This window comes from Tympanuchus pallidicinctus, unplaced genomic scaffold (genome assembly GCF_026119805.1).
Source record: "Tympanuchus pallidicinctus isolate F22 unplaced genomic scaffold, pur_lepc_1.0 scaffold3, whole genome shotgun sequence".
NCBI lineage: Eukaryota > Metazoa > Chordata > Aves > Galliformes > Phasianidae > Tympanuchus > Tympanuchus pallidicinctus.
In genome coordinates, this window is record NW_026294747.1 from 69411397 (window position 1) to 69438692 (window position 27296).

The 27296-nt window shown below is 40.9% G+C and overlaps 1 protein-coding gene across 2 annotated transcripts in view; it reads right to left on the reverse strand.

Annotated features, from left to right (window-relative positions):
- The window catches only part of ADARB2 (adenosine deaminase RNA specific B2 (inactive)), a 292099-nt gene that overhangs the window by 28844 nt on the left and 235959 nt on the right, over positions 1-27296 (reverse strand). For both annotated transcript variants that reach the window (XM_052696091.1, XM_052696090.1), the window contains 3 exons: positions 26283-26397; positions 11567-11735; positions 5200-5351 (listed from right to left, as the gene is read on the reverse strand). In XM_052696091.1, the coding sequence (XP_052552051.1) occupies positions 5200-5351; positions 11567-11735; positions 26283-26397 (436 nt within the window). The remainder of the gene's footprint in view (positions 1-5199; positions 5352-11566; positions 11736-26282; positions 26398-27296) is intronic.

Sequence of the window (27296 nt, forward strand, 5' to 3'; positions counted from 1 at the left end):
TGCTGTGTCTGCCCTTTTTGTAGCATCTTATACATACAAAGAAATCTGAATGGACCACAGAAATTCATTTAGTGCTGCAATTATTTCTCCCAAGGCCGTGTTTGGTGTTAAGGCATACAGTGCTGTATGAGTGCTGTATGTATTTTTTTCTTTCATGTTACTTCTGGGCATGGTTCTGTATGATAATTTTTTTTTTTTTTTTTTTTTTTTTAGTTCCCCCAAGATATTGTTCTGCTCAGCCATATGAAAAATAGGAAAATAATGCACCTTCATCCCAGTTCCACAGACAGGTCATTCATCATTGTAAAATCGACTTTACAACCTAGGAGGAAGCTGCTCCACGCTCTGAATAGCTACAAATTTCCAAAGTGTATCCCCAAGAGGCAGCAGGCCAGCAGTCACAATGGAACTACAAGATACCTGGGAGAACTAAAACAATGGAAACACTGCTCAGGATGACAGACAGTTGACCTTGATTTTCCTAACAAGAGCATATGTCAGTATGTTAGAATTTGCCTTTTCCAATAGCTACAGATATCTGATTTCTTTTCAGGTCACTGAGTTACTCAGATGGTTCTTCTTGAAATACTTCTTCCCCCTTATCAAGATTTTTTTTTTCATTTAAATAAAACATGGGATAGGCAGAAGGCAGAGATTTCATTCCTGATCTAGTGAGTGGCAACCATGGCAGTAAGCTGGAGCTTGATTATTTTTAAGGTTCCTTCCAACCCAAGCCATTCTGTGATTATATGATTCTATTATTCACCTTGCAATTTCGATAACAATTACCAAAATCAAAAGTTTGAGTGTTATTCTATCATATGTGTCATCATATATGTCATCAGTGTATCTGTACCCCTGATATCTGCCTGCAGGACCCTGAATGCAGAGCTCTGGGGCTGAGAATCTCTTGACATTTACAGATCATTTGTGTCTACCAATTGTAGATGGACATGCTCCTGAAATGGTTTCTGCTTGAATGTGGCCTTCTGCAGCCACTCTGTCCAAGAAGGCTCCATCTGAACATGGAGTGCTGAGTCTCCGTTGTGAGCAGGACAATGTTTCAGGGCACCCTCAGCTCTGAGGGTTAGCAGAGAACATTTTGTCTGAGAACGAGATGTAAAACGCAGCAGTCAGAAGCACAAGCAGAGAAAGCACAGGGCTTATGCAGGAAATGCATACTTTAAGTAGGCAGAACAAACTTGTCTTTTAGCACTCAACTACTCAGATTCTACACAAACTTCAGTGTACATCTTATCCCCATCATATCACCTACTCGGGCAGTGATCCAGCTCACATGCTTGCAAGTGGATCTTGTTAAAATAGAGCTCTGCTGAATGCATGTGTCTGAGAGCTTCAACACAGCTGTAGGTTAATAGGCAAGCAGGAGGAAGACCCCTTGTGGAGCAGATGCAATGGTGTGTTTCAGACCTAAAGAGAGCATGGGATGAAACAGGAGCTGGGCTATCAAAGAGTCAATGGTACAAGGCAATACAGCATGTTAGCAAGAGATAGAAAAGCAGCCCAGGGGACAAGAATGGAGATGAGCCCTGGGGCAGATTCTGTCTGCCTCTGTCAGTCTGTGTGAAAAAGATTGCATCTCTAGGAGAGAGATGGTCAAAGAGGTAAAATCCTGCCTGGAAGGATGAGTGGGGAAGCTGAGAATTTATTAGCTCAATTTTTAAGCAACTCAATTTCCTTTTCAAGAGATGCTTAAAAAAAAGAAGCTAACGTGTCAAGAAGCCTAAATTAACTATGAAGGTACTTCAGCAGATCAAGGGCTTGATTGTTGGGTGGTTTGCTTTAGATTCAGGAAAAGGTGCAAAATCTGCAACAAATTTTATAGAGCAAGCTGTCCCCATGGCTGCAGCTGCAGCTCATGAGCTGGACTGTGTGTGCTATCTGAAGTCAGAAAATCAAGCATAACTTGCCTTCATGTACACAGAGGGAAAAGATACTGGCAAAGGAGATGACCTCACCTACAGCACTGATGCTGCTTCTTCATGGCATAGCACGTTACAGCCTGGTGGGTGACCTCAGAAAATGAGGAAAGAAGGAGAGTGTTGGGAAGGAGACTAGCTGAGAAGGACCCAGGACAAATCCATACAAATCCTTACAGCAGTCTGAAATACCTTTGGTATTTCCCAGCCTCCCATTCCTTACACTACTGACCCTGGTCTCTCCTGCTCTCTACAACCCAATACCTCTCTCCTCAGCCTCCTCCCTGCTCTCCTGGACTGTATCAGCCTGTTCCAAAGCTTCAGATTTCCAGCCTTCTGACCTGCAGACACCAAAAAAGAGTTATAGAATTCCTCTCCATGCTCACAGAAGCCCTGTTCCAAATGGACTTTTCCTCTTCTTTACAGCTGTCTTGAGATATATCAACAAGCAAGTCTGCTCCGTTCTGAATCATGAAGGGCATAATTGCAAATCAATGCAAGATTTGCTCTTTTTGGCCCTAATCTCTTACTTTCCTGAGTGAAACCATCATGGCTGCGGACTCTCCAACCTCTCCTGCACTGCATTGCAGTCATTCACAGGAACCACAGTAAGGTCAGATTCTTACATACGCAGTTGAGTTGGTACCCAGCACTATCCAGCAAGAAATAAACTGGGTTTCAAGTGCATGCTGGCTAATCTCCTCCCTAACCAGAACAAAGCTCATAAGAAGAAAATGTGAGGCCTCCCCGAGGGTGCTGGGAAGACACAGCGGATAATGGGAAATTTTTGGAAAGAGATTTGAGAAGTGGATTTTACTCACTCACTATATTGATAAAGGCTTATCATGCTCCTTTGCAAAAACAGAAACCACATGGCGAGACACTGTTTTAAAATGTTAATGCATCTTTAGAGAATAATCAGCAATGTTTGATGGCTTGTGCTAGCTCTAGGAGAAGCGTCTTTGTTGTTTAAGAAATGAAACAGCATTCATCTGGAGTTCCTTGTCATTACTGGATAAAAGAAAGGTTATTTCTGAAGTTGAAGAGAGGAGGAAAAGAAAAAAGAGATGTGAATGATAAACATTATAAAATACTTATCTTTCCAGATGTCTCTGGGATAACGTGAGCTAAAATGAAATGCTTATCTCGCAGAAGGACAGCTTTTGGCAACATAGCTTTTATACAGAGCTAAATGCTTTTAAGAGCATGGGACAAAGGTGGAGGGAGCTGCTTAAAGCAGTGAAATACAAACCAAGTGATGCCCCTTCAAGCCTATTTCTGCATCACATTGTAACCTTCATTAAGTCACACAGACCTTGCTGTCTCAGTTTTTTTTTTTATTCAGACTATAGCTGGTATAATAACCACCAGGAAAAGCATTTTCATGGTCTCTACAAGGTCACCCTGTGAATACCAGCAGTTGCAAGAAAATATATTTTTAATGTAGCTTCTTACATGCACTGTCAATTAAAGAAGTGTCCCCTCATCTTTTGGTATCCAGTCCTGAATAGTCTGTGGCCATTTGTGACAATGGCCCACATTAGAAAAATATGAGGGTGGTTAATCAAACATAAAGCCTTTTTTGATATCTCTTAATATTAAAGTGTGAGGCTAAAATCACTATTCATATTTGACATTCATAGACACTTACTTTTAATTTTATTTTTAAGATGATGTCTGCGTCTCCTAATTTTGCTGCCACATCATGAATTTGTCTATTTGCTGCTTTCTTCTTAAAAATTTCCTTGCTTTTCTTTATTTTATATGCCCTACTGACAGAATGTAGAAACCACATCAAAAGAAGAAGAGTATTTCCTTTCTGAATAGGTGTATTCTCGTTTCTTGCCCCAGCAAGCTGCTGTTTCACACATGACAAAAGGATTCCAGTCTGGAGAGAATAATGCTTAATCGTTAATAAATAACTCCTACAAATAAGAACCAGAAATGAAACCACGATCAGATGAATTTTCCTGGGAGGCAGTCAGGTTGTTGCATGACCTTGGATGATTAATTTTACGTTCCTGTATCTACGCTTTTCCCTCCTCATTCTTCTATCTTGCCTGCTTCACATTTAAGGTAGTCAGGGCAAGAACTATTTCTCATTATATGTACATTTAGCAGTGAGCACTATGAGTATTGCAGCACGGTAAAATGAATTTGTGAGAAGTGACACCTCAGGATAGAGGGAAGCGTGCACCTTATGAATCATGAAGTGGATCATAGAGTGACAGACATCTGTGATAGCAAGCCACAGTTCTCTTGAGTCCCTTGTTCCTTAGTGTGACCATGGCCTGGGGCAAAGGTGGTGCAGGGGTCTGTAACCATGATGTGCCTCTGCAACAGTAGGACAATGACAGGGGCAAGAATGTCTGTGGGGAGCTGGTATCATGACATCACTGGGACATGTGATGGAGGTCAGATATTCCTTCACGGCAACACATCCTGCAGTTCTCTCGGTGGCATTTGCACTGGCTCAAAGCTTGTTCACCTCACTTCTAAAGCATAACTCCCCATAAGGTCACATTCCTGTTTGAAGATCATAAGTATAGGACCAGGGACTCCAAAGACTGCCTGGCAGACTCCATCTAATTTATCTGCTATTCAGTGACCACGCAGTTGATTTGACCCAAGCAGGATTGTCTGGGAAGGATTCTTACCAAAATGCTCCTGACATTGTTTGCTTCAAGGGCAGGTAGCATCTGGAATGAACCTGGCTTTCAACCGGTGCTAAAGCTACCTGATCTCATCTCATTGCTCCACCTCAGAATCCAGCCACTTGAGCTTGGACAGTAGAGATTTGGTATAAATGCAACCCTTCAACATATCCATACTGCCTAAACCTCAACAAAAGTTCATGCAGCCTCAAATGCATACATAATTTTCTAGTCCAGCCCATGGCTGTGGCTCCAAGAATCTGTTTGATCATGAGGACACTTCCCAAGGTGTCTACTGATTACTGGGGTTCCTTTCCCCATCAGGAAACGCAGGCTGTTAGGAACTACCCAGCAGAGCCATGGAGCCTCAGGAAGGTAGAGAAATCCCAGTTCTGCCTGGCCATGATTTTCCCTCTCAGCATGGGGGAAGGAGCACCAGCTGCACAGACACACATGCCATATACCTTCCAGTGTTTCTGCTTTTAAGAAAAATATTTTCTGCAAGTCAGTCAACAAAGAAAGAAGGATTAGTCTTAGAATAAACAAACAAATCAACAATAAAAGGCACAAAGGGGAAAAAAAGAGAGGGAAATATTTTCTCTTACAGTCAGTTGTGATTTCATACGGGGAGTTGAGGCGCGCATCCCCACAGGGCGAAGTGCTCACATATAGATGGAACAGGATGTTCTCCTGCAGCCTGTAGCCTCCCTCTTTTAATCGCACGAAGATTGATCGCTCCCAGTCTTCTCGTCGTTTACTGTGATCACAAAAGAGGATCCAGGTCATTTGTTACACACCAAATCAGAAACAATTCTGCTCTGTGTTTTTCTTCCTGTTTGTTTGTTTTTACTAGCACTAAGAATCATGTATTTTGCCTGCTGACAAGGAGAGAAAAACAATAAGTGAAAAAATGCTTGAAGGGGGGTCAAAACTGTCAATGTGCTTTGGCTTGTTTACCTGGAGTCTATTCTAAAAACAAAGCACAGATACATAAACACATTGATTTTAAAGAGATTCTGGCATATGAAGAATCTCTTAGATTTTCAGCTGAGAAAATCAGATGTGCCCAGCCACGTATTTAAATCCCATTAACATGACCGCAGCCAAGATGTGCATTTTTCTCCACTGGAAATGGTTGCTAATAAAGCACCCAGAGTTTATGACCCAGTCAACCCTCCTGCTCCCTAAGCATCACTCTCCCTCTCTGTTCAACTACAGCCACCCATAAGCACTCCATCTCGGCCAGCAGCCCCTCCTTGGCCACTTGGCATTTCTCGAAATCAGAAAGCAACCTGAGAAGTGCAGACAAAACTTGCACAGGCTCCTTCTTGGTTGAGCTGAAAAAGACACTTACTGAGATGAAGCTTTTGTCTGTGAAATGGTTCAGCAGCTAGATGGGGACACAGCGCTTAAGTTCCATTAGCAGCAGCTGCCCAGGAGGCCCAGCCCTCCCCATCCTGCAGTTTGCAGCAGCAGCTTGCATTAGGGCTATGCTGTGTGTATTTCTCAGATGATTTACATTTGTGAAGACATGGTTGATTTCACTGACGAACAGCTGCTTCTGATATATATATTTGGGTGGTGATTATCACTTCGAAGGTAAAAATGTGATCAGTGAAATTCTAATGACAGATGCTGATGCTCTGGTCCTTCCCTCAAAAATTCAGGGGCCTTTTTGTAAGAATGACTCTGAGTATAACTGCACCTGCAGGTGGTGGTTTCCTAGAAGGCTCCTAATAAGCCAAAGCCCTACCCATTTAATTCACACCAGGACAGCCCATCAAGTGGCACAACTTCTGCTTGTCTCTGTGCCTTCCATCAGTGCAAGCAGGGCTGCTTTTACCCAGCCTCAGAGCAGTCCTTGAATTCCATTCAAGCTGACTCTGCCTGCTTTTTTCTTGTGCAGACTCGGTACTATTGAAGCTGTTTGGCTGTCACTCTTGTATGCTTTGGGTGTTTTGTCATTTTTTGATGCGAGGATGCGTTTGCTGTCAAGAGGAATTTACAGGCACATTACCAGGGGCAGGGAGCTGCATCACTCCTTCCTTCTGCAGGCTGCAGTGGAATTTCCCAACCACGCTAATTATACCATCGTCCTGATACTGCTCTCTGAAATAATAAAACACTTACAAATTAAGTCCTGCTGCTTGGACTTTGTAGCAAGTGCAGTTGGTTTTAAATAATTCACTACAAAATCAGCTGGGAGAACCAGAGTAGTGCGGTCCTGGCATCTGCTGTGATTATGTTAAGCCTTATTAGTGCCAGGGCAGCTTGCTCTACCTGGAAACAGTTGCTAGGTAGGGTTGGAGCAGTCATTTTTTGGGCTGGGTTGCTAGAGCTCACAGCAATCAGCCTCCATTCTGTGACTACTTCTCATGCATTAACCTTATGCTCTTTCTAGTACTGAGAAACTTCTGTGGCCAGAGTAGTTGACAGATTGGGTGATGGATGTCTGTATGGGAACTGTTGACCACGGCCTGAACCTCTGATTGACCACCTGTGGCAAACAATGAGTCAGCTGTGGGAGCACAGGTGAAGGCAATTCACCTGTGCTACCAGAAGGGGTGGAGCCTGGCTGCGCTTGTCCTAGATCCCATTTAAGTGCTGACTGCCACTGAGGAATGATAGGAGATTGCTCCTTGTGGAGTTTTACTCCAAGCCTATAATGCTGGTGAGAATTTCCATTTTTTTTTTTTTTTGGTTAGATTTCCACTACAATAATTTTACTGAGCCTAAGCTCTGTATACCTATTGATTGTACACCTACTGATTGTACAGTGGTGGATCTAACCATGAGCATCTGCAAGGAGTCACTGAATGAACTCCTCTTTATCATGTATGCTTCTGATCCATTTCTGGTGTGGTTTTCTGGGGCCTGAACTCAAACAGTAGATTTCTCCCTGCCTGGTGGTTGGATAGGGGTAACAAAATAAGCGCTGAGAATATTGTAAATGAGTTTGAGATGCAGTATTATCAACAGTGGCTTTTCAGGGAGGCTTGGGGGATGTCAGACCCCAGAGACAAATGGTTTGTGTAAAAGTGGCTGTGTGGGCCATGAGAGTCGTTCCTGTGAAGTCACTTCTACCCCAGCACTTGTGAGTACCATGCAGAGCCATGCACACCTGTACAAAGCCATGAGGAATGAACCCATAGTAAGTATACAAATTGAGTTCATTCAGTGGGTGACATTAGTGTGTCGCTTTCCACCTCAGCCACTTTGGTAGTGGCTAAGAGAAGAATTTGTCCTTGAACCTTTGCCTGTTGTGATTTATTGCTAGAGACTTAGCACTTGAGGCAAATTCAAGAGAAACTTCTAAGAATGTCGTAAATTCAATCTTTTGTTTAAATTCCTTGTTTAACATGCATTTGTATGCATTTGTTTTGAGCTGATGGCAAGAATATTTTGGCACGTACTTGTGGCTAAATATATGTGTGTTGTTCTAAAAAAAAAAATAGAGAAGCTATTTTTAGCATGTAAATGTAGTTAAAGGGAGTTTCTAGTGCTATATCCATTGCTCAGCATAGAGCACAGCATCCTAGATAAACTAACAGATGGCTTAAAAAGGTTGTATTCATTGAGAAGATAAAAAGAGGAAGATAAGAAATAGTATATCTCCAGCAGATAGGTTTTTTTTTTTTTTTTTTTTTTTTTTTTTTTTTTTTTGTAGGGGGGGAAAAAAAACCCGAGTGGACTGGATGAAGGCTGTTCCTTACTTTTAAGGTCAACAGTAGTGTGAATCTAAATCTCTTAAAGAACTTCTTACAAAACCATCCCTCTGGCACCTGTAGGGCCACTATAACATTAAGACATTACAGTGTTGGTTTAAGAATAGATCATTAGTTGGATTTATTTCTTTTGTATTGGTCTGTTGATACAAATAAACCCACTGAGGTCAATGTGAATTTTACAGCCATCATTGTGAGATAATCAGGCTATGGTATTTGTGTACCTTTTGATGGGTGAATTTTAGAGAAATCCTCTCAAAAGGCTTTTCTCATCCTTCTTTTGTACATCAGAAAACTTGCTTCTTACTTCTCATCTTTTCCATGGAAGTATTGAGAACTTGAGGATTATGGTTGTCATAAAAATGAGATCTGGGAGGGGTAGGGGTTTTAATCAGACTGCTTAAAAACTGTCAGATTTTAGTTGTGCTTCTAGCTTTTTATTTAACTCAAGCTCTAGACAATGAATTGTTGAAAGAAAGTTTCCTTTTGAAGTATTTGTCACTCTTGCTTCTTAGAGAGGATAAAGTTCCCATTCTGGAACTCTCTTTCAAAAGAAAATTCGGAAAGCTGCACCTCTAATGTTTAACAGTATGAAGAGAGAGAGAAAAAAATACAATTTACATATTGCTGCAACTTTAGCTTGTGGATGGAACTATTCCATGGTTCACATATCTGAAGCTGTCACCTTATACTATCTGTACAGCAACAGAAGTAAATGGCAATTCATCTCATTTACAAGGAGAACCTTAATTGGATCTGCTGAGTCACACTCCATAGATGGCCATCTCTCACTCCTGATGACATAGTAGCCTTGGGGTTTCTAGTCCACACTTGGCCAGCTAACTTGCAGACAATGAAGACTGTATTGAAAATTCCTGAAGTTTGAAATCCATGTATGGAAATCAGTTTGAGCAGGTCCTCCTTGGTGGGAGGACGATGTGTGACAAATACGGGATACTGCCCTATGGAATAATCTTTTCTGTTTCATAGGGAGAGATGGAAAATTTAAGCTCTTTGAGCCTGTGATGTGCACTAGGCTTTCTTTATAACTTTTAGTTAGGGATTCATATTTTTGTTTTCAGTGTATATACCAGTCTGTACAACAAGTTGCTGGTCCAGGAGAGAGAGGACTTGAATTTAGACTGAGTCAATGCAAATGTGCAACAAAATAGAAGTCCCAAATCTGAGGAGCAAGTATGCAGGGAGTCAGAGTGAAACTGATTTAACACATCTGTCCTGAAAAAACTGTCTTAGCTACGCAGCAGTGCCACGTGGCTTCTCTGCCAGTGGGAGTATTGTCTCTTTTTGTAAGGGAAAGGGGTAAATATGATTTCAATATGCCAAAAATGCCTTTTTTTTTTTTTTCCCCACTTTGAGTGCTCCCATTTTATCTCTATATGGTAAAGCTCCTGATGATGGTGTAAAACTGGCAAGCAATAAATACTGGAATTGGAGAACATATTACAGCACACATGGACTTTAAGAAAGCAAAATGTGCTTTACAATACCTCTAGCCCTGTCTTTCAAAGCTGCTTAGCCTTGACAATTCTGGTTGAGATTTTTATTATTTGTGCTGGTCAGAGAAGCGGTGTTGTCTGATCTTCACTGAACAGGGAGTCATTTGAAGTTATTGTGAACAGAGCTTGTGCTGCGCTGAGGATTCTCTTAACAAAAGATTGTTAACATTGATCCAAATAAAATAATAATATGACTGAACATGTTAGGGATGTGAATCAATACAATAGTCTGAGATACAGTGTCAGCACTTCTTTCCCAAGAGACTTTAGCACAAAGCAAGAAATAGGGCTGCTACACTGCTGAAAACATAATTTAATGTAAACTTGACAGCAATTCAGATTGAAATAGAGAGAATATTGTTTTTGATTAAACCCTTCAAGGCTTTTGTCCTCCTCTGTTAGCCAAGCTCATCTACTCAATATACTCTTCAGTCCCAGCCTGAAGTGAAAATAACCACCATTCCCATTATCATTGCTTTGGAGCCAACAATATTATAGGGGCTCACAAGAGCACACAGTTGAATCCTGTTGCAAAGCCTTCAGAAAGCAAAGGGAGTTTTTGCACCAAGGTTAATGGCCTTTGGATAAAATCCCATCAAAATGCAAGCAATAATGGAGGGATGAAGTATAGTCTATAGATAATGGCTTTTTGTTTTCTTTCCTTGCTTCCCTCTCTCTCTTCCATATAAGTAAACATCACCTCAGCTTGACTTCTGCTTGGATTTCATAGGATTAGATGATAATCCTGGCAGGGTTCTCAAGTCTCTAGACCAGCCTCCTATTCAAATCAGAGTCACTTTGAGTCTATTTAAACCGGATAACAAGACTTTATTCCATTGGATTTTGAAAACCTCCAGAATGGGAGGGAGACTAAACAACTCTGCTGGGTGCCTTCTTCCACTGCTTGTTTATTCCTGCGTGGACAATTTCTCCTTATATACTGCACTTCTTTTATTTAAGTGCTGGCCAGTTGTCTGTCATTTTCCCACTTTGAATGTCAGTAAAAATCCCAACTCCACCTTCCTGATGACCTCCCATAGGTTCTGATGGGTGAACCATCCTGTTTCTCCAGATGAATAGAAATGATAAGTGAAGTCCCAGAAGAGACTCTGGTGTTATCCTACTTGTAAGGATCTTCCAGACAGTGTTTGACTCATTTAAATGGTAACAAGGAAAGTCTGACTGAAAACAGAAACAATAATTCCTCCATAGTAACTCTAGATACTGTAACATTTCTAAACTTCATAAAGAAGGAATGGATGAGAGCATTTTGTACTTTGTCAAGAAGTTTACTGTACTGAACACTCTTCGGTTCTCTGGTGAGTCAATGAAGGCATTAACTATCAGTAAATCACTTCCTTGAGATATTTCAGCACAGAAAATAAGATAGGAAAAAGTCTAAAGAGAGCAGAATGACCTCCTTCTAGTGTCTGGCCAGTGTGTGATGTTAATAAGCCTGTGCGTACAAAATCATTAGGCTTCATAAAACACAACTTTATGAGTCATGTCTAATTGCTACTGAAAGGAAGCCAGGTAAAGTAAGGGAGCTCATGATCCAACACTTCAGACTGTCTAATACTCATTTTGTACTGTACAGTATATTGGTCCTTCATCAGCCAAAGACTCAGAAACAAGAACATGAAGAAAAAAAATATTTCAAATGCTTGGCGGATGGATGTATTCCACTGAATGCAATGTAACATTCAAAGAGAGTCAGCAGAATTATTTACCTTAAGTGTAGCTCCAGCTGTGAGTAGAGGAAGTGAATAAATGCCCTTCTTGCCACAATTTCTGCATGGCAGTCGTTGACTGCAAGCCCTTGGTCATTAATGTATTCCCCATTTATACATTTGGTACCCGATGACAGCACAATAACCTGAGCTTGCCTGATGTCCAAACCTGTAGAAAGAAAAACAAAAAGGTTGTGAAATTGCCTGGAGGTGAGCATGATGTCATAACTATTAAAGTTCTCACAGCCGATGTTTTGATGTGGCTGTAGAGACAGCCTAAATGGGATGCTTGTTGAAGTGCAGATATGGCTTTGGAATATTCAGGAATCTCACATTTCAGTGTTACTAGTACAATAATGGCTCTATTTCAGTCTTGCTGCTAATTCCAAGATAAAAGCATGTCATGAAGTTTACTTGTTAAATCAATAACTACATCCTAGCAGTGCACATGCAGTAGAGAGGTAATAAAGATCTCCTGCAGTGCTGATAAAAATGGCTTGGTTTTTATGAGCTGTTGAAGACATTTTCAGGTGGGAACACACACTCCCTGTAATGTTAGTTTTCACTGCTATTGCACTAGAAGTGCTAAATAAAATGCAAGTAACATTCTGGAGCTGCTCTTTAAAAATGTCAGAGAACAAACAGACCTGATTCTCAGTACAGTCTCCTCCTTGTTTTTCTGAGAGCAACTACATCAGCGCCTTTTCTGCTGTGGCAGATGGAGCATCCCTTCCTGAGACTGGCTCCATCTACTGTCTTTTCAGTTAATGGTGAAAGGAAGGATAGCCTGTCTTGGTGCAGTAAAGCACTTGTTAGGATTGAATCTGCATTGTAGCAAAATGCTCACAGAGTTCAGCAGGACATGAGTTTCACTGAAAAAGTCGTTCATTCAACCCTGCAGACAATTTGAAGGAAGAGCTAAGAATGAACTGAGACCAAACTGAAATTATGTGTTGAAAAGTACATTTCAGAATGCACCTCTCTGAAAAAGAGAGAATTGTTAAGCACATCCTGGAGGGAAAAAAAAAAAAAAGATTTTCTTCTGGCATATAGGTGTTTCCTCCTGGCATGACAAAGCAGTTTAAGAGAAACAGAATGTATCTGACAACTATACATGCATACTGTGTTTAAGTATGCACATGTACAGCAGAGCAAGCCAAGCTTGGTTGTGCCCATGTAATGGCACTGAGAAACCCTTGGTGATTGCTTAACCTCTGGCTGCTGCTCCAGGAAGGGGAGAGCATCCAGGATGTTCTGTGCCCTCCCCAGCATAGATATCCACAGGGTGACACAGTGGAAACAAAGCCTGCCTTTAGGCATGAATGAATCCTTCAAAGTTTTTGCCATAGGGTGACTAGAAAAAAATCTCACCATAGGCCAAATGCTTCTAGTTTTCACAAATTTTGCTTGAGAATAAATACAGAATCCATGTACACATCCACTTTGTTCTTATTCCTGTGATCTGATTTTAGCTGTGAAAAAGCTTTAGGAGTTATTTTATAAGGTCAGCAATCTGTTTTTCTTATTTTCTATTATTCTTGAGCAGCAGAAAGGAAACAAAAAACTGCAGAGATTTTTCAGGGTTGGGGCCATGTTCTCTCATAAGATCCATAGGCTGGATCTAAGAAAACAGCAGAGCAGAGAAGGAAAGAATATTATAAATGTAAAAGGATGGTGTTGCTAGTAATGTATATACCAGGAAATGATGCCAGAATTATCTTACATTTATACCAGTATGATAGCTCCATCAGTAGTCCAAAAAGTTTGGTATTATCATTATAGTTTGGCCATAACAATGTACTTGGCAGCATTCAAATGGAAAACCACGAAAAATACCCACGAAAGTTGAAGCTGTAAGATGTTTGCCTCCATGGGAGAATGCAATAGAGAAATTAAAATAAAAAGTGTTTGTGTTTATCCTGGTTGTATTACTAGATACGAGGTTGAAGTGGATAAATTGTTCTGTTTATACAAAGAAACATATTTATACTCTGTACATCAGAATTACTTTGGTGCTTTAGGGGCACTGCCTTCATGAGAAAAGTAATAGGTTTAGATCAGATTGATGCCCATCTAGTTAACTGTGTCCTTTTCATGGGCTAATCCCAAGCATTTCATGAGGCATTATACTACTTTCATTGGTGAAAAGACTCAGGTTTGTTACTTATTTATTTAGAAATGTTCAGGGTCTTATTTTCTACTGTACAGTAGAAGCAAAACAGCAAGAAGCAGTTCCCTAGTGCAGAAACCCAGAAACCCTACCTCTGCCTTCCTGAACCTGAAGAGCTCCATTGATACTACTCAGAGCAGTGAGAAATGATGCTTCCTTCCTTTATCCTGACTTTCTAATCCTTTCACCTTCTGAAATGTGCCCTTCCTTTTCCCCTTTCACCTTGCACTGACTGTACCAGGCTCTGCAAACAAGAATGAACCATCTACAGAAGCCATCCTGCTCTTCAGTGGGTGTACTTCACTCATTCCCTATCCCCCAATCAGTCCAGTGATTTGTATGATGAATTTTAATATTTCAAACACATTTTTTCCATAAACAATCTTTTTTTTTCTATTATGAGTGCATGAGGATCAATGTGTTCAGTGTTTTCTGTGAGGTTTGGATTTGCTCACAAGTGAAAAAGTCATATGAAGGCACCAACACTTACTAATGAATGAGAATATGAATAATATGAATACCTCTGTTTGTTATCCTAATGAATATCCATACAGTAATAGCAAAGTCTGCTCAGAATGTTATCTCTTGAATGAATTAGCTCCATATGTTGGCTTTCAGTGACACAGGGCCCAGCAGGTAGTCATGTGCAGACACGGCCTGGCAAGGTGTGTGTGTTTCCACATCACTTTGATGTTGATGTTGCCCAGGGCTGGAGTCAACAGTTTCCAAGAATCTGCAGAACTGGTCTGAGTGCTAAACATTAAAAGTCTCCATGTATTTTTCATTTGCAATGACAGAAAATATAACCCATGTTCTTCCATTTTCAGAAATACCCACGAGTTATGTATCACTATGAAGGCACTCAGAAACACAGGTGTACATGACTTATGCATCAGCTCTGAAATATTTACACCTCACGGGGGATCCAAATGGAGAAAGTGATCTGTGACCAATATACCACTGCTCAACATTACATGTGAGAGCACTCTGCATTGTGAGAAATGTAACCAACAGCCTGACAGCTTCATGATATGTTTTGGGGCATGTATGTTAATAGGTTGTTCTCTCACATGCCTTATTTTGTATGTGCATAGATTTGGAAGTTTACCCCTGTGAAATGCATGATATTGCTTTCAACGAATGTAGGGGGAATGAGACATACGATTCTCAGTTGATGGTGGAAAATTTTAACACTGACTGATAGCATTGGCATTTTAGGCAGTTTTTCCAGCTCTCAAGTCTTCATGTGTACTTCAGTGATTCAGAATTAAAGAGGTCTTTCACATCTTTGTCTATCTTAAAAGAAAAAAAGTAATTACCAAATCTTTGTATTAATACTGCACAGAATCATGAGATTGTAGGGATTGGAAGAGATTTCTGGAGATAACCTTGTCCAACCCACTGCTAAAGCAATTCCCTACAGCAGGTTGCAAAGGTAGGTGTGGGTTTTGAACATCTCCAGAAGGAACTTCACAACCTCTAAGCAGCCTGTTCCAGAGCTCTCTAACCTTCAAAGTTTTTTCTCATGTTCATAGTTTATTACTTCCTAATTTATTTTTCCTGCAGAATAATTCACATTACAAAAAGTGATTTCTGTTTGCAAGTATCAAGTTACCTCCTAAACATTGATTAATTTAACGTCTAAGGTGTTAGACCTACATAGAGCTCATCTTTAAGCTATGCTGAGGAAAGCATTGGGTGTGATAAAATCCTAGCTCTAACCTGGCACTATCAGCCATATGCCATCCTCTGTGCTTTGGAGAATGCAACAGGATATAATCCCAGAGCAGGATGATTCTCCCCAAGATCCACGTTCTTGCTGAGGGAAGCCAGCCTGAGACTAAAGACCCAGGAATCTCACTGTGTTCAGGCGATTTGACAAACAAGGAGAAACTACATTATTGTGACCTTAACTCCTGACCCATTGATTGTTGGAGTACATGAAGCATTTCCTTCCCTCACTGCCTTGTGTGAAAGTAATGTTTGAGAAGACATTAGGCTAGAAGCAACTAGGTGAGCGATTTATAACACGCACTGGCATTAGGTTTCTATTATTTACCTAAAGACTCTTAATAGCTTTCAATTTGAAGAGGAAATGGAGCAGGGGAAGGAAAATTGGGGAGCTGTGTCAGTGTGTAGGCTGGGGACTGGCTACCACTGTGTTCACAAGGAGAGCAGGAAGAGAATTTGCCACCTCTTCTTTTCCAAAATGGCACCAATTAATTAGTTGCAATATAGAACAAAAATACAGTCATAAACGCCACTCACTCTGATGGCAGATCCCATCTGATGACCTGGTGAGGTAACGAATCCTCCTGGTGCTCTCAAGGTCAGGCAGGCTGTGTCCCTTCTCACAGCCAAGGGGGGAACTCAACCCCACTCATACACATCTTTTTGTGTCAATGATACTCCAGGCCTTCACACCACAGCTAAGCAGCTGAAAAGCAACTTGCTTTTACCACAGGCCACCAGCGGTGGGATTCATTTCAGCTATCTGGACTAACTAGATTTTAGATATCTGTACCTGAGCTAATTGCAGTAAACTCTCTTTACAGTCAGTGGAGAGAAACTTTCCTGGGAGGTGATTCATCTGGCCTATTTTAGGTAGTCTGAGTTACACCTCAATAATGCCACTTTCTCATTGTGAACTCTGAAAACCTGTAGCCATCCAGCAGCAGCACAGTTTTATACATTGCAGACAGCTGCTTGTGGTAAGATTTCTCTTACATACATTCATTCATGAATCAAAACTTCCCAAATCATGAAAGGATCAGCACGGTAAAATCAATGCCTTTTAATTTTTATTTTATTTTTTTTTTTTTCATAGAACCACAGCATTGTTTGAGTTGGAAAGGACTCTTAAAGGTCACCTAGTCCAACTCAATGAACAAGGATACCAGCAGATCGACCAGGTTGCTTAGAGCCCCATCCAGCCTGACCTCTAATGTATCTATGAATGAGGCAGTCTGTGCCAGTGTCTCACCACTCTCCCTGTAAAAAAAACTTTTACCTTATATCCAAACGAAATCTACTCTCTTTTACTTTGAAATAATTTCCCCTTGTCCTATCTCCACCTTTAAAGAATCTGACCCCTTCCTTATGGCTTCCCTTTAGTTACTGAAAGGCTGCAATCATGTCCACCAGGATGAACAGCCCCAGTTCAGCTTGTCCTCATGCAGAAATGTTCTATCCCTTGGATTACTTCTGTGACCCTCCTCTGGACACGCACCAAGAGGTCTATGTCTCTTCTGTACTGAGGAGTCCACATCTGGATGCAGTACTCCAAGTCTCGCAGCACAGAGGGGCAGGATCATCTCCATTGGCCATGCTTCTTTTGATGTAGCCCAGGATAAGGTTGGCTTTCTGAACTGCAAAGGCACACTGCTGGCTCCTGGTCCGGTGATCCAACAGTACCCCCAAGTCTTTTTCAGCAGGGCTGTGCTCGATCCTTACATTCCTCAGCTTGCAGTGATAGTGAGGGTTGCATGACTATAGTGCAAGACTTTGCACTTGGATTTGTTGAACCTGACGAGGTTCTCCTGGGTTCACTGCTCAAACCTGTCTCTGTCTCTCTGAATGGCATTCCCATCCTTTGAGTGTGCTAGCCGTACCACACAGCTTGCTGTCATCCGCAAGCTTGCTGAGAAAATCAAAATCTTTCATTTTCTTTTTCCTACAATAATTGATAATATATATTTTTGATATTTATGTCAATGTAGCCATATTGCCCTGAGCTCGGCTGATACACAAATAAAGCAAGCAATACTGTCTTTCCCACGTGATCTCCCAAAATATCAGTCTTATGGACGTAGTGATTGAACAGAATGGTTCAGAAAGATACTGACAGAAGAGACAGTAGGCAAGAAAATATGTAGATTTACTCAGCAAATAAGTTTGATATGGAGAACTGGAGGACATGTTATGGACTACAGTTACAAGCTCAGCCATGGTCATAAAAGCAAACTGTCTGCACCCATCTGTTTCCAGACACAGCTCTAGCAATAAAATGAGAAGCAGAGTTTTGGCTGGTCTAATTGATGTTTCAGCTGACTTTAATAGAATTGCTCTCACTTCTAGTATGCTCTGATCATTAAGACCTTCCATAATACAGAATTCATAGCCCTGCATATTTATGTGTTGGGAAAGGAAAATCAAAATCAGTAGGTAATTGCAAGAGATGTTGACTGCTACCTGCAATCAGCACTTGGTGACACAAAACTTGAATCACACCTGCTCTACGTTGGAGAACTTATTTCTGTGAAAATCAGTGGGCTTAATTCATATTGAACAGAATGGAGTTTGTAACTGCTAATGCCAGCATGCAACTGGGATCACACTTTGGCTTCCCAGCAGCTGGCACAACGCGGAGAGAAACATCAGTCAGTGTGCACGTATCAATTTCGCTGCATGTTTTATACCCAGCTAGTGGTAATGAAATCTATCTTCTGTTTCAACATGACTCTGTGAAGACAACTTACTGCCTGGAATATATTCATTTTAAATTGGAAAAAAAAAATTCAGAAAAATCAGGTGTGATTAATTAAAAAAAACCCTCCACCTCTATTACTGGGTTGGAGACAACTGACACAAAATACTGTGCAGTGAAAAGGAAATCCAGAAATAATGATGGTGTAACATCAGCTCTTGTGAATAATTCATGGGGTACAATTTCATGTTATTTTAAATGGTGCAGCTTCTCTCTTTGATAAGCAATAATTTTGTATTCTTTCTTTACCTTTTTAAACAAGTCAGTCAAAAGGATTGTCTACTGTTATCTGCAAAACAGTGTATTTGGAATAATTTTCGAGGCAGCTTAATAGACTTCTGATCACAGAGGAGTTTTTTTTAATCCCTTCTACTCACAGCTGAATAACTTCAGGTTTCCGTTTCAGGTTTGTTTATGGAAAGAAAATTTTTTGATGCTACATAGTCTCGACAAGTCCTGCATTGTTTTCTGCTATCTCCTTCCGTAGCAGCTCTACCATATCCACAGAATGGTTTCAATTTTGTAATAGGAGATAGTCAAGATATGAAAAGGCATTGGCATAGGAAAACTGCCCCTAGGGACGTGCCAGGGGTGCATGAGCACTCCAGGACAAGCCCCTGAGCACCACCAGGCTGCAGACAAGGGCCACATGCAAAAAGCTTCTGCAAAAGTGCCAAAGGAACTCTTCTCCCTGTGCCCTCCAAAATAGTGCTCCCTGGAAGTTTTAAAGAATCATACAGATGTAACACTGAGGGACGTGGTTGAGTGGGCATGGCGTGATGGATTGGTGGCTGGACCATATAATTTTAGTGGTCTTTTCTAACCTTAATGGGCCAGCGATTCTGTGAAAACACCAGGAAATGCACACACTGCTCTGAAAAGGAGCTGAAATATTTGCCTTCTTCAGTTGTCCTTGCTTAGGGGTCAGTCTATGACTAGAAGTGAAGGATGTTTTCACCTATGTCCATCAGTCTGGACTACTTCCAGCTGCCACATAATTTGGTGATGCTCTACATCCCCCTCTCCTGAAGTTTTAAGAAGAGTGCTATCAACACATGGTGAAATCAAGAAAGCTAAGGCTCAAGAGACATGGGTGTGTTGCACAGCCTGCTTTGCCCACAGGTTGTGCACTTCCATCACAGGGAGCTCTGCTGTTGCCAGCTCTGCTGTTGAAATGCTGGAGCTATGCAGGGATTCCTTTTTCTGCTGTCAAAATACTGTGGGCTATGCGAAAGAGAGCATGTTTGTTTCTGTGGGAGGAGCAGGTACAGAGCGAGCTGCTGGTGGGTAATCCTGCTGAGGGCTGTTGTCTGCAGGGCTCCTCATGTTCCTTAGTCAGAGAGTAGGGGTAGACCACTCTGCCACTGGAAGCTAGGCATCTAGGCCCATGGTTTTGTATGAAAATGGCCATGCCTCTTCTTTCACAGCTGGGAATGCCCAGCTTCCTTGTACCACTAGGCACTGATTTGTGAACAAAGCCCAGGTCCAGTTTGACCAGAAGAAAAATTCCTTTTTGACACAGGATGGCTTTAAAAAGCTCAGTCAGATCTCTTGGTCAAAGAGCTCTTGCACCTAATTCATTTTGCAAGATGCTCCTATGCAGGTCCTTCCAGTAAGTCTCCTTTCCAGCCCAGAAAAGAGCCCAGGTGGAGGTGAATCAGAAAACAGGGGTAAAACTGCAGAGGGCTGCAAAAAAGACTGACCTAGACAGAAAGAGTGCAAGAATTAAATGTGAAAGCCTTTTCTAGGCAGTGCCTGTGAAAGTGATTTAAGTGCCTACAAATAGCTGAAGGGTACAATCTCCAAGGAGAGGTGGGTACCAAATGCACAATTAAGGACAGTGTGACTGAGGACCTTGAATGAAATTGCAGGAAATAAAAAACAGCCCAAATAACTGGTGAGAATGATTAACAATGAGGTCTATTAGACTAGAATGCTTTCCCAAGGTAGTGTTGAAAGCCATGTTGGTAATTGATTCATTTAAATCTAGATCAGAAAAATGCACTCAGGAATGCACTACAGGGAACCATCTTGTACTTGCAGGGAAATGGACTGGTCTCTCCCAGTTCTAATTTCCATGGTCCATTTCTCTCCTCTCCTTAGTAGACAGAAAGTAGAAAATCCCATCAGATCTGCTTCTATAAGGAATGAAAGGAGATGGTGCTGTGCTTGCAAGCCCCAGTGTGTTTCCTTCCCTTCCCTTCCCTTCCCTTCCCTTCCCTTCCCTTCCCTTCCCTTCCCTTCCCTTCCCTTCCCTTCCCTTCCCTTCCCTTCCCTTCTCTTCCCTTCCCTTCCCTTCCCTTCCCTTCCCTTCCCTTCCCTTCCCTTCCCTTCCCTTCCCTTCCCTTCCCTTCCCTTCCCTTCCCTTCCCTTCCCTTCCCTTCCCTTCCCTTCCTTCCCTTCCCTTCCCTTCCCTTCCCTTCCCTTCCCTTCCCTTCCCTTCCCTTCCCTTCCCTTCCCTTCCCTTCCCTTCCCTTCCCTTCCCTTCCCTTCCCTTCCCTTCCCTTCCCTTCCCTTCCCTTCCCTTCCCTTCCCTTCCCTTCCCTTCCCTTCCCTTCCCTTCCCTTCCCTTCCCTTCCCTTCCCTTCCCCTTTCTTCTGGAGGAGAGGAAGAGGGGAGGGTCAGTGGAGACCTCCACATGCTTTGCCCCATATCAAGTCCATGAGGACTAGATTAACAGTGGCAGAATCAGTGTTATTTGAGGGTTCTTTCATGTGAGTGTGAATATAAGTTCTCTTCAGCTATGTTGCAACTTACAGATAACTTCTAATTTTAAAACGAGTGAATCGTACTTTCCTTGCCAGGTTCTGCATACAGGTATCTGTTTCTCTAAAAAATGCTGTGTCACTGATATCTAACTATTAAGTAAATTGACAGTCTTCTGTGCTAGTGGGATCCTTAATTACAGTGAGAAAGGGTGGAATCCTGAATATAGATTTTGGCAGGTAAGTGTAGAAGAAAGTTATTCTCAAATGTTTTTTTCTTAAATATACTTTCATTTTGTAAATCTTCCCAACTTTTTTACTGGACCACAGAGAAATCCAGTCATTGATGTCCATAAGCTTTTATTCGCTGAAGAAATGTTAATCTTTTGGATCAGATGCATTGTTTGTGTTGGAAGTGGACAATGTCCAGTCTGACTTTGGAGAGAATAGAATGAAAATCTGAACTTCCCAACTTCTTGCTTCTTATATGTAGGGACAGGAATAGAATGTCTGCTTTCCATTTTCATATTTTGCAAGGCATAACTCAAAAACAGGGCTTTGCCTATATCCAGGTTTTGAGAGATATCAGTTGCTATATTGTTCAGAAATACTGTTTAAACAGCAAGAACCGAAAGGTCCAGAGGCAGTCAATGATTTGGGATGAAAGGATCAATGCCTGTGAAGAACCAGCTGCTCTGAAATGGAAACCAAAGCAACCAGTGGGCACAGCAGGGATGGAGATGTCAGCTCAGGAGTGCTTCAGATGCCTACAGCTTTTGCAACAGGTGGAACGTGGGGGATCAATTGTGTCCTCAGGTTGGGTCGTTCTACCATGGGAGTTCCTAAACCTGCAGAGAGAATAGGGCATTCTCTCATATTCTTGTTGGATCTCTGCTACCAAACAGCTAGCACAGATTTAGGTTAGACCTCAACAGCAAGGAAGGGCTGGAGTGCTCACCTTGAAAAGGGAAGCCCTGCTTCTGTGCTGGTGCATTCATTTTTCTAATTTCTGTTTAATATAAAATATATAACAAGGGATGGGGAGATGACCTTAAGCCTGTTTTATTTCCCCACTTGGTGCAAGAAGTAGGTTGTACAGTCACATCTTATCTCATAATTTCTGTCTCTAAGACAATATATCTTGAGCTATTTTCTGCTCCTTAGCACCAATTTATCAGAAGAAATGGAGATACACTGTACCACTCTTGTGAGGGGAGTACTTGCAGCACTACGCTTAAGCCCACGTTTTGAAAGAAGTGGTGAACTGGTGGAACCACAGTTTGAACCTCATATTGTCCTTTGGGCTGGAATTTGGAAATCTAAATCTATAGGGTCACAGAAATCCCAGTATGCTGATTGTAAATCCAGATCATACAATGTGGAATAGAATTGCAACTGTGGAACATGATGTTGTAATTGAACTCAAAGGTACTTAGAGACATTCTGAAGATTGTTGCTTTAAGGCTTTTAACAACTGAAAAACAGTTTTCTGAGAACCACAGTGACATGTATGGTTTCTAACTAGATAGCTATTGTTTCAAAACGATTCAGGAAAATCCAGCATCTTGTGGGGATGTGTCAGCTTGGGCACATATAAGCAGTGAATAACATTTGCAAGCATGACAGATGAATTTGGGCCACCTCCTTAAGAGCATCAGGAAGAAGAAGCTGAAGAGACCTCATGAGGTTTTCAAAAACATGTCAGCAGTTTGGGCACCCAATTTCCATGTCAGAAATCTAAGTCTCACTGAAAACCCATGTCTCAGGAGAACACAGGTGCTTAGTATCCATTTATCCTGCATAGTATCCTATGCAAATGGGTCTGGAAAGCCTGAGTTCCCCCTGTGAATGTCTTCTTGCGGGGATTAGCCATGCTGTAACTCATTCAGTTCCTCTAACTGGTTTTTGGCTGCTTGAATTTAATCTGGAATGGAGCAGATTGATTCTCTACACAGGGTCTGTATTTTCTACTGTATTTTACTACTTTCCAACTTACTACATAAGCTAAAGAAGGGAAGGCAATTGGACATCAATATTCTTGATTGTTCTTAGATGTCAGGCTTTATGAATCTTAATATACTGTAAAGATCCATGGAGACATATTGTCATCTTTACTTTTTTTCTGTTATTCCACTTAGCAATTATTAAGATCTGTTCCATGAGGTATAGATGATAATTTACCACCTTTTATCACAGCATGAAATTGCTATTTAGGGCTCTTTTGTCCAGTTCATCTTTATTTCATACAAGATAACTGAAAAGACCTCCTAGTTTGCTTTTAACATCAAAATGATTGTCAGACTTTTTTTTTTTTAAAAAAAAAAAAAAAGGATAGAAGAAGAGAGAAAATTGAAATGAGAAATCAACTTATAACCTTTTTCTATGAATGCCATGCTCCTGTGAAAATGACTGAACTTTCTTAATGCTTCATTTTTAACAGAAGGCATGACAAAAGATTCCTATTGGTATTTAAACTGCTAAGATTTGTCAAACACAAATGGGAAAATAGTGTTTAAATAGCAGTCTCCTTTTGCCTATAGTAATTATGGGAGGGTTCCTTAGCAAAAACGACCTCAGCAATCAGCACCTTTGCAATGAGCAGCAGGTATTCTTTACTGAGTTCATTGATTTCATGTAGAACACAAATGTATGCTCATATTTTTTCAGAGCTGGCAAAGGCAAACTCTGTCAGTGATGTGGATAAACACTGTGAATTCCACCTGCATTTAGATCGCAGCACTCAGCATGAAAGATGAAATATGTCTCTCTCTATGGTGGTCATGGATATTTCTCAACACCCTTTCCTCCTTTCTCTTGGTCTGCTGTCTTTGTCTTTTTGTCCTGAGCGTTGCCAACTTCAAAATATAAAAGCCAGTCCCTGGAAATATTGAAGAAAGGGCTGGTATGAACATTTGGAAGAAAGGTGTTGTTCTGAGAACCTTAGATCCCACCAGAACTGAATAATTCTATGGTTCTGTGACCACAGACTACATCTAAAATGTATAACCATAAATGACCATAAGAGACATCTGAAAAGTCGAATTTAGTAATTTTTGAGAGTATTTTAAAGATAAAGTCTGCTTAGCAGCAACCAGAAAAACTGAATATGAGACAGAAAGTCAAGACTGAGGACTTTGTCTGATGCACAGTATTCTCAATTAACACGCCTGAATCATTCTGGCAAAAAGTGTTACAATCAGTTAAGTTGGTTTTTGATTTATTATCATGTTTCAATTACTATATTACATCAGAAAACATCACATCAACCAGTGGGATAGTTTGCTCTCACCTTGGTAAAAATTTTGAAAGAATATATTGGTATCTACTAGACAAAAGTTACTTTCACAAAAGGTATTGATGTGTTAAGTTTCATCACAATTCAGAGCAAAAGATATGCAAATACATTGGACTGCAATGTTTTGCTGACTAGATTCATTACTGTGGAACATTCACAGCCAGTCAATAACACCATTTTCTACACTTCTCCCTCCCTCTGCTTTGGAATTTGCCCTGGGTGCCACAGCATAAGTCAATTATAGAGACCAAATGTAGCTCCCCGGTTTCCCTGGGAAACTGAAATGGAAGGAAAAAAAAAAAAGTCAGAGTTCAGGAAAAGAAAACCAATCTAGCACAATTCTGTTTTGTCTGTAGAGGGTTTGTATTATCTCAACAGTAGTTACCGCAGAATCACATTGTGCTTTTTACCAGCTTTGTCTGAAAACCCTACAAGCACAGATAAATCTGTCTCTAGTTGAGATTACGTAGAAGAGAGAGAGTTGTTTATAATACCAAACACGATTAGACATTACCAGATTTGTTTTCACTGGTATCATTAGTATGTTATTTTCAGAGATCTAAGTTTTCTGCCAGATTCTGTGTTGAAGACATGAGAAATCTGTACATATTTGATTCTGTGATAGGAAAAGAGTGTCTGTGCCATATTTGATCAGTTCCTTGCTCCCTTTGGGAAAAAAAACAGAGCTACAAAGCTACAAGTTTAGTACAGGGGATGACACAAATGGTGAATTATTTGTCATGCGATGTCTGGCAGACCTTCTCAAGTTGGAAGTAACTCAGATCTTCCTGGAAAACATGCCAAGATAAGGCTGTTCTTAGCTTTGCACCTTCCATGAATCACTTTATAACTGTGAATCTACTTCTTAGGCTCCACAAGACTAGTAAGGTATTGATGAACTGGGTAGTTGACAAGTTGGGGGAATTCATAATAGGATATTCAGAGTTAAAACGGAAGCCTTGAGAAAAATGGTTTATGAACAGAAGTACAATTATACTTTGTCTAAAGATGACTAAGAAGAATGCGAAATGTGAATGTGTAAAAACCCACCAAAGGCATGGGACTCATAAAAACATAGTAGGAGGGCTCTTTCTGGATTTCATTGCTCACTCTTATCACATCAGAAAGAAGAATAAGTTAGTCCGCACAGAATGCGTAGCAGTATCTGGGCTCTGTGGTTGGAGAAGACCCAGCAGACAATCCTGTCTCCATCCTGCTGCCTCACAATATTCACAGATGTTCCTGTTGAGTCAAGCTAATGTAATTGTTAAAAAGAACCAGAAAGACAAGCCTGGATGAATTATACATGCCCTTCCCCTGTGAGCTTATCCCTTCATTTCTAAACTCAGACCACCACTCCATGTGTCTGAATGAGAATGAAGTTTATGGCAGCCTCTCTACTGCTGGCAGCCTCATAAATACCGAGGTGCCTGCATTGAGGTAAGCTTGCAAAGGAGGAAAGGCCATTTATGCAACAGTTTCATCAGTGAAATAAGGATTTCTGTATGGTATGTATCCTTCAGTTAACTCTTATCATGTGTGAATATCAAATTTTGACCCCGTTGATAACTACTTCTTGTGGTCAGATAAGTGCAGAATCAAAACTGTGCATGCTTTGGGTTTCTTTTCTTTGGAAAGAAACTAGGCTGAGATTTGCTTTTACTGTCAGTCTGAAACAAAGTTTAAAGTGGTCTTGTACAAACAGAACTCAGTTTTTCCAAATCTTAAAAAAACCCAGTTAATAAATAATACAGTCTTGTTATTGGTAACTACCAAAACCCCATCTATTAGAAAATGCAAAATCAGACAGGTCTGCATTTTGTCCTGTAGACACAGAAATGTAGGGACATATTTATGAATAAATCTTTACCTCTGTTGCCAATATTTTTTGTGTGAACCTACTTGAAGTGTAAATATTTAATGCTTCTTTTCTCTGCATTACTATTTATTGTTCTGTGTGGGAGCAAAGGCATCCTTCAATACCTTGGACTAGGTAAATAATGTATTACTTAGTCATGAAAAATGCCAAGGAAAATAAATGAGAGGATAGAATATCTTACCTTTGGTCATCACAATTCCTGCAAGAGTTTTGTGGCGTGCATGCATGGAAGTGAAATTGTCTGTCAGCTCCTGGAACTTCTGTGTAACCATTTGGTACACGGAGTCCGCAAAGTCCTGAAAGACACAGTCAGAAAGAATTCTTTCACTTTCTTTGATTGAAGCACCTGGGCGTTTCTGCAGATTAATCACCTGCTGTCAACTGCTGAGAAGTTTCTTTTAGAATTAGACACCACCTACCTGAGCAGAGATGAAAGGAGCATCTCTTTTGACTGCCCTCATCCCCCTCAGATTTGGCTAGCGTGAGGTTCTAAGGCCAAATGAAGTGACTTAAAAATAAGACCCGTTTTGACTAGGATTAATGGTAAAGGGGCTTTTCTTGAGCCTCCTGCTGGTTGGTGGAGGATCAGTTCACAGAATATGTGTTGGTCCTGTAAGAGATGAAGAGGTGAACATCTGCCCCACAAAACCATGGAGATGTGGGTTAGATATCACCAATGTCAAGGTTTACTGTTTCTCAGGATTTTTATTGTCAATGAATACTGATGAAGGAAAAATTCCTTTAGGCCACTAAGCCTAAGAGCTGAGCTGAAGACTGGGTTAGAGGTAAGGTGTCAAAAGACTGAAGTAAAGGTGAGTTTTGATGATGAGCTTGTACTGAAGTAGAAGCTAGTTACTGAAGTCAAACAGGGTAAAAAGTCTAAGTAGCAAATTTTGTAAACTGCATGCAAATGTGAACCTAAAACATCTGAGGTGCTCCTGAGAACACTAATTCTTGGAATTGTTTCCCTGAAGAAACATTTAGTATCTTCTAATTCACTTAATCTGTGCACTTTGTTTGGAGTCTTTCAAGCATACACTAGAGACAAGTCACAGGAATGCTGTTCATGAGCATGAGTTATTCTCAAAATGCTTTGCCAGTCTAAGCATAAAAAAGTAAGATACATAGGATTTTTAATTTGAACCACCTGAGCTTTCAGCTGAAACCAAGCTGTACAGAGAAATCCTTCTGAGGC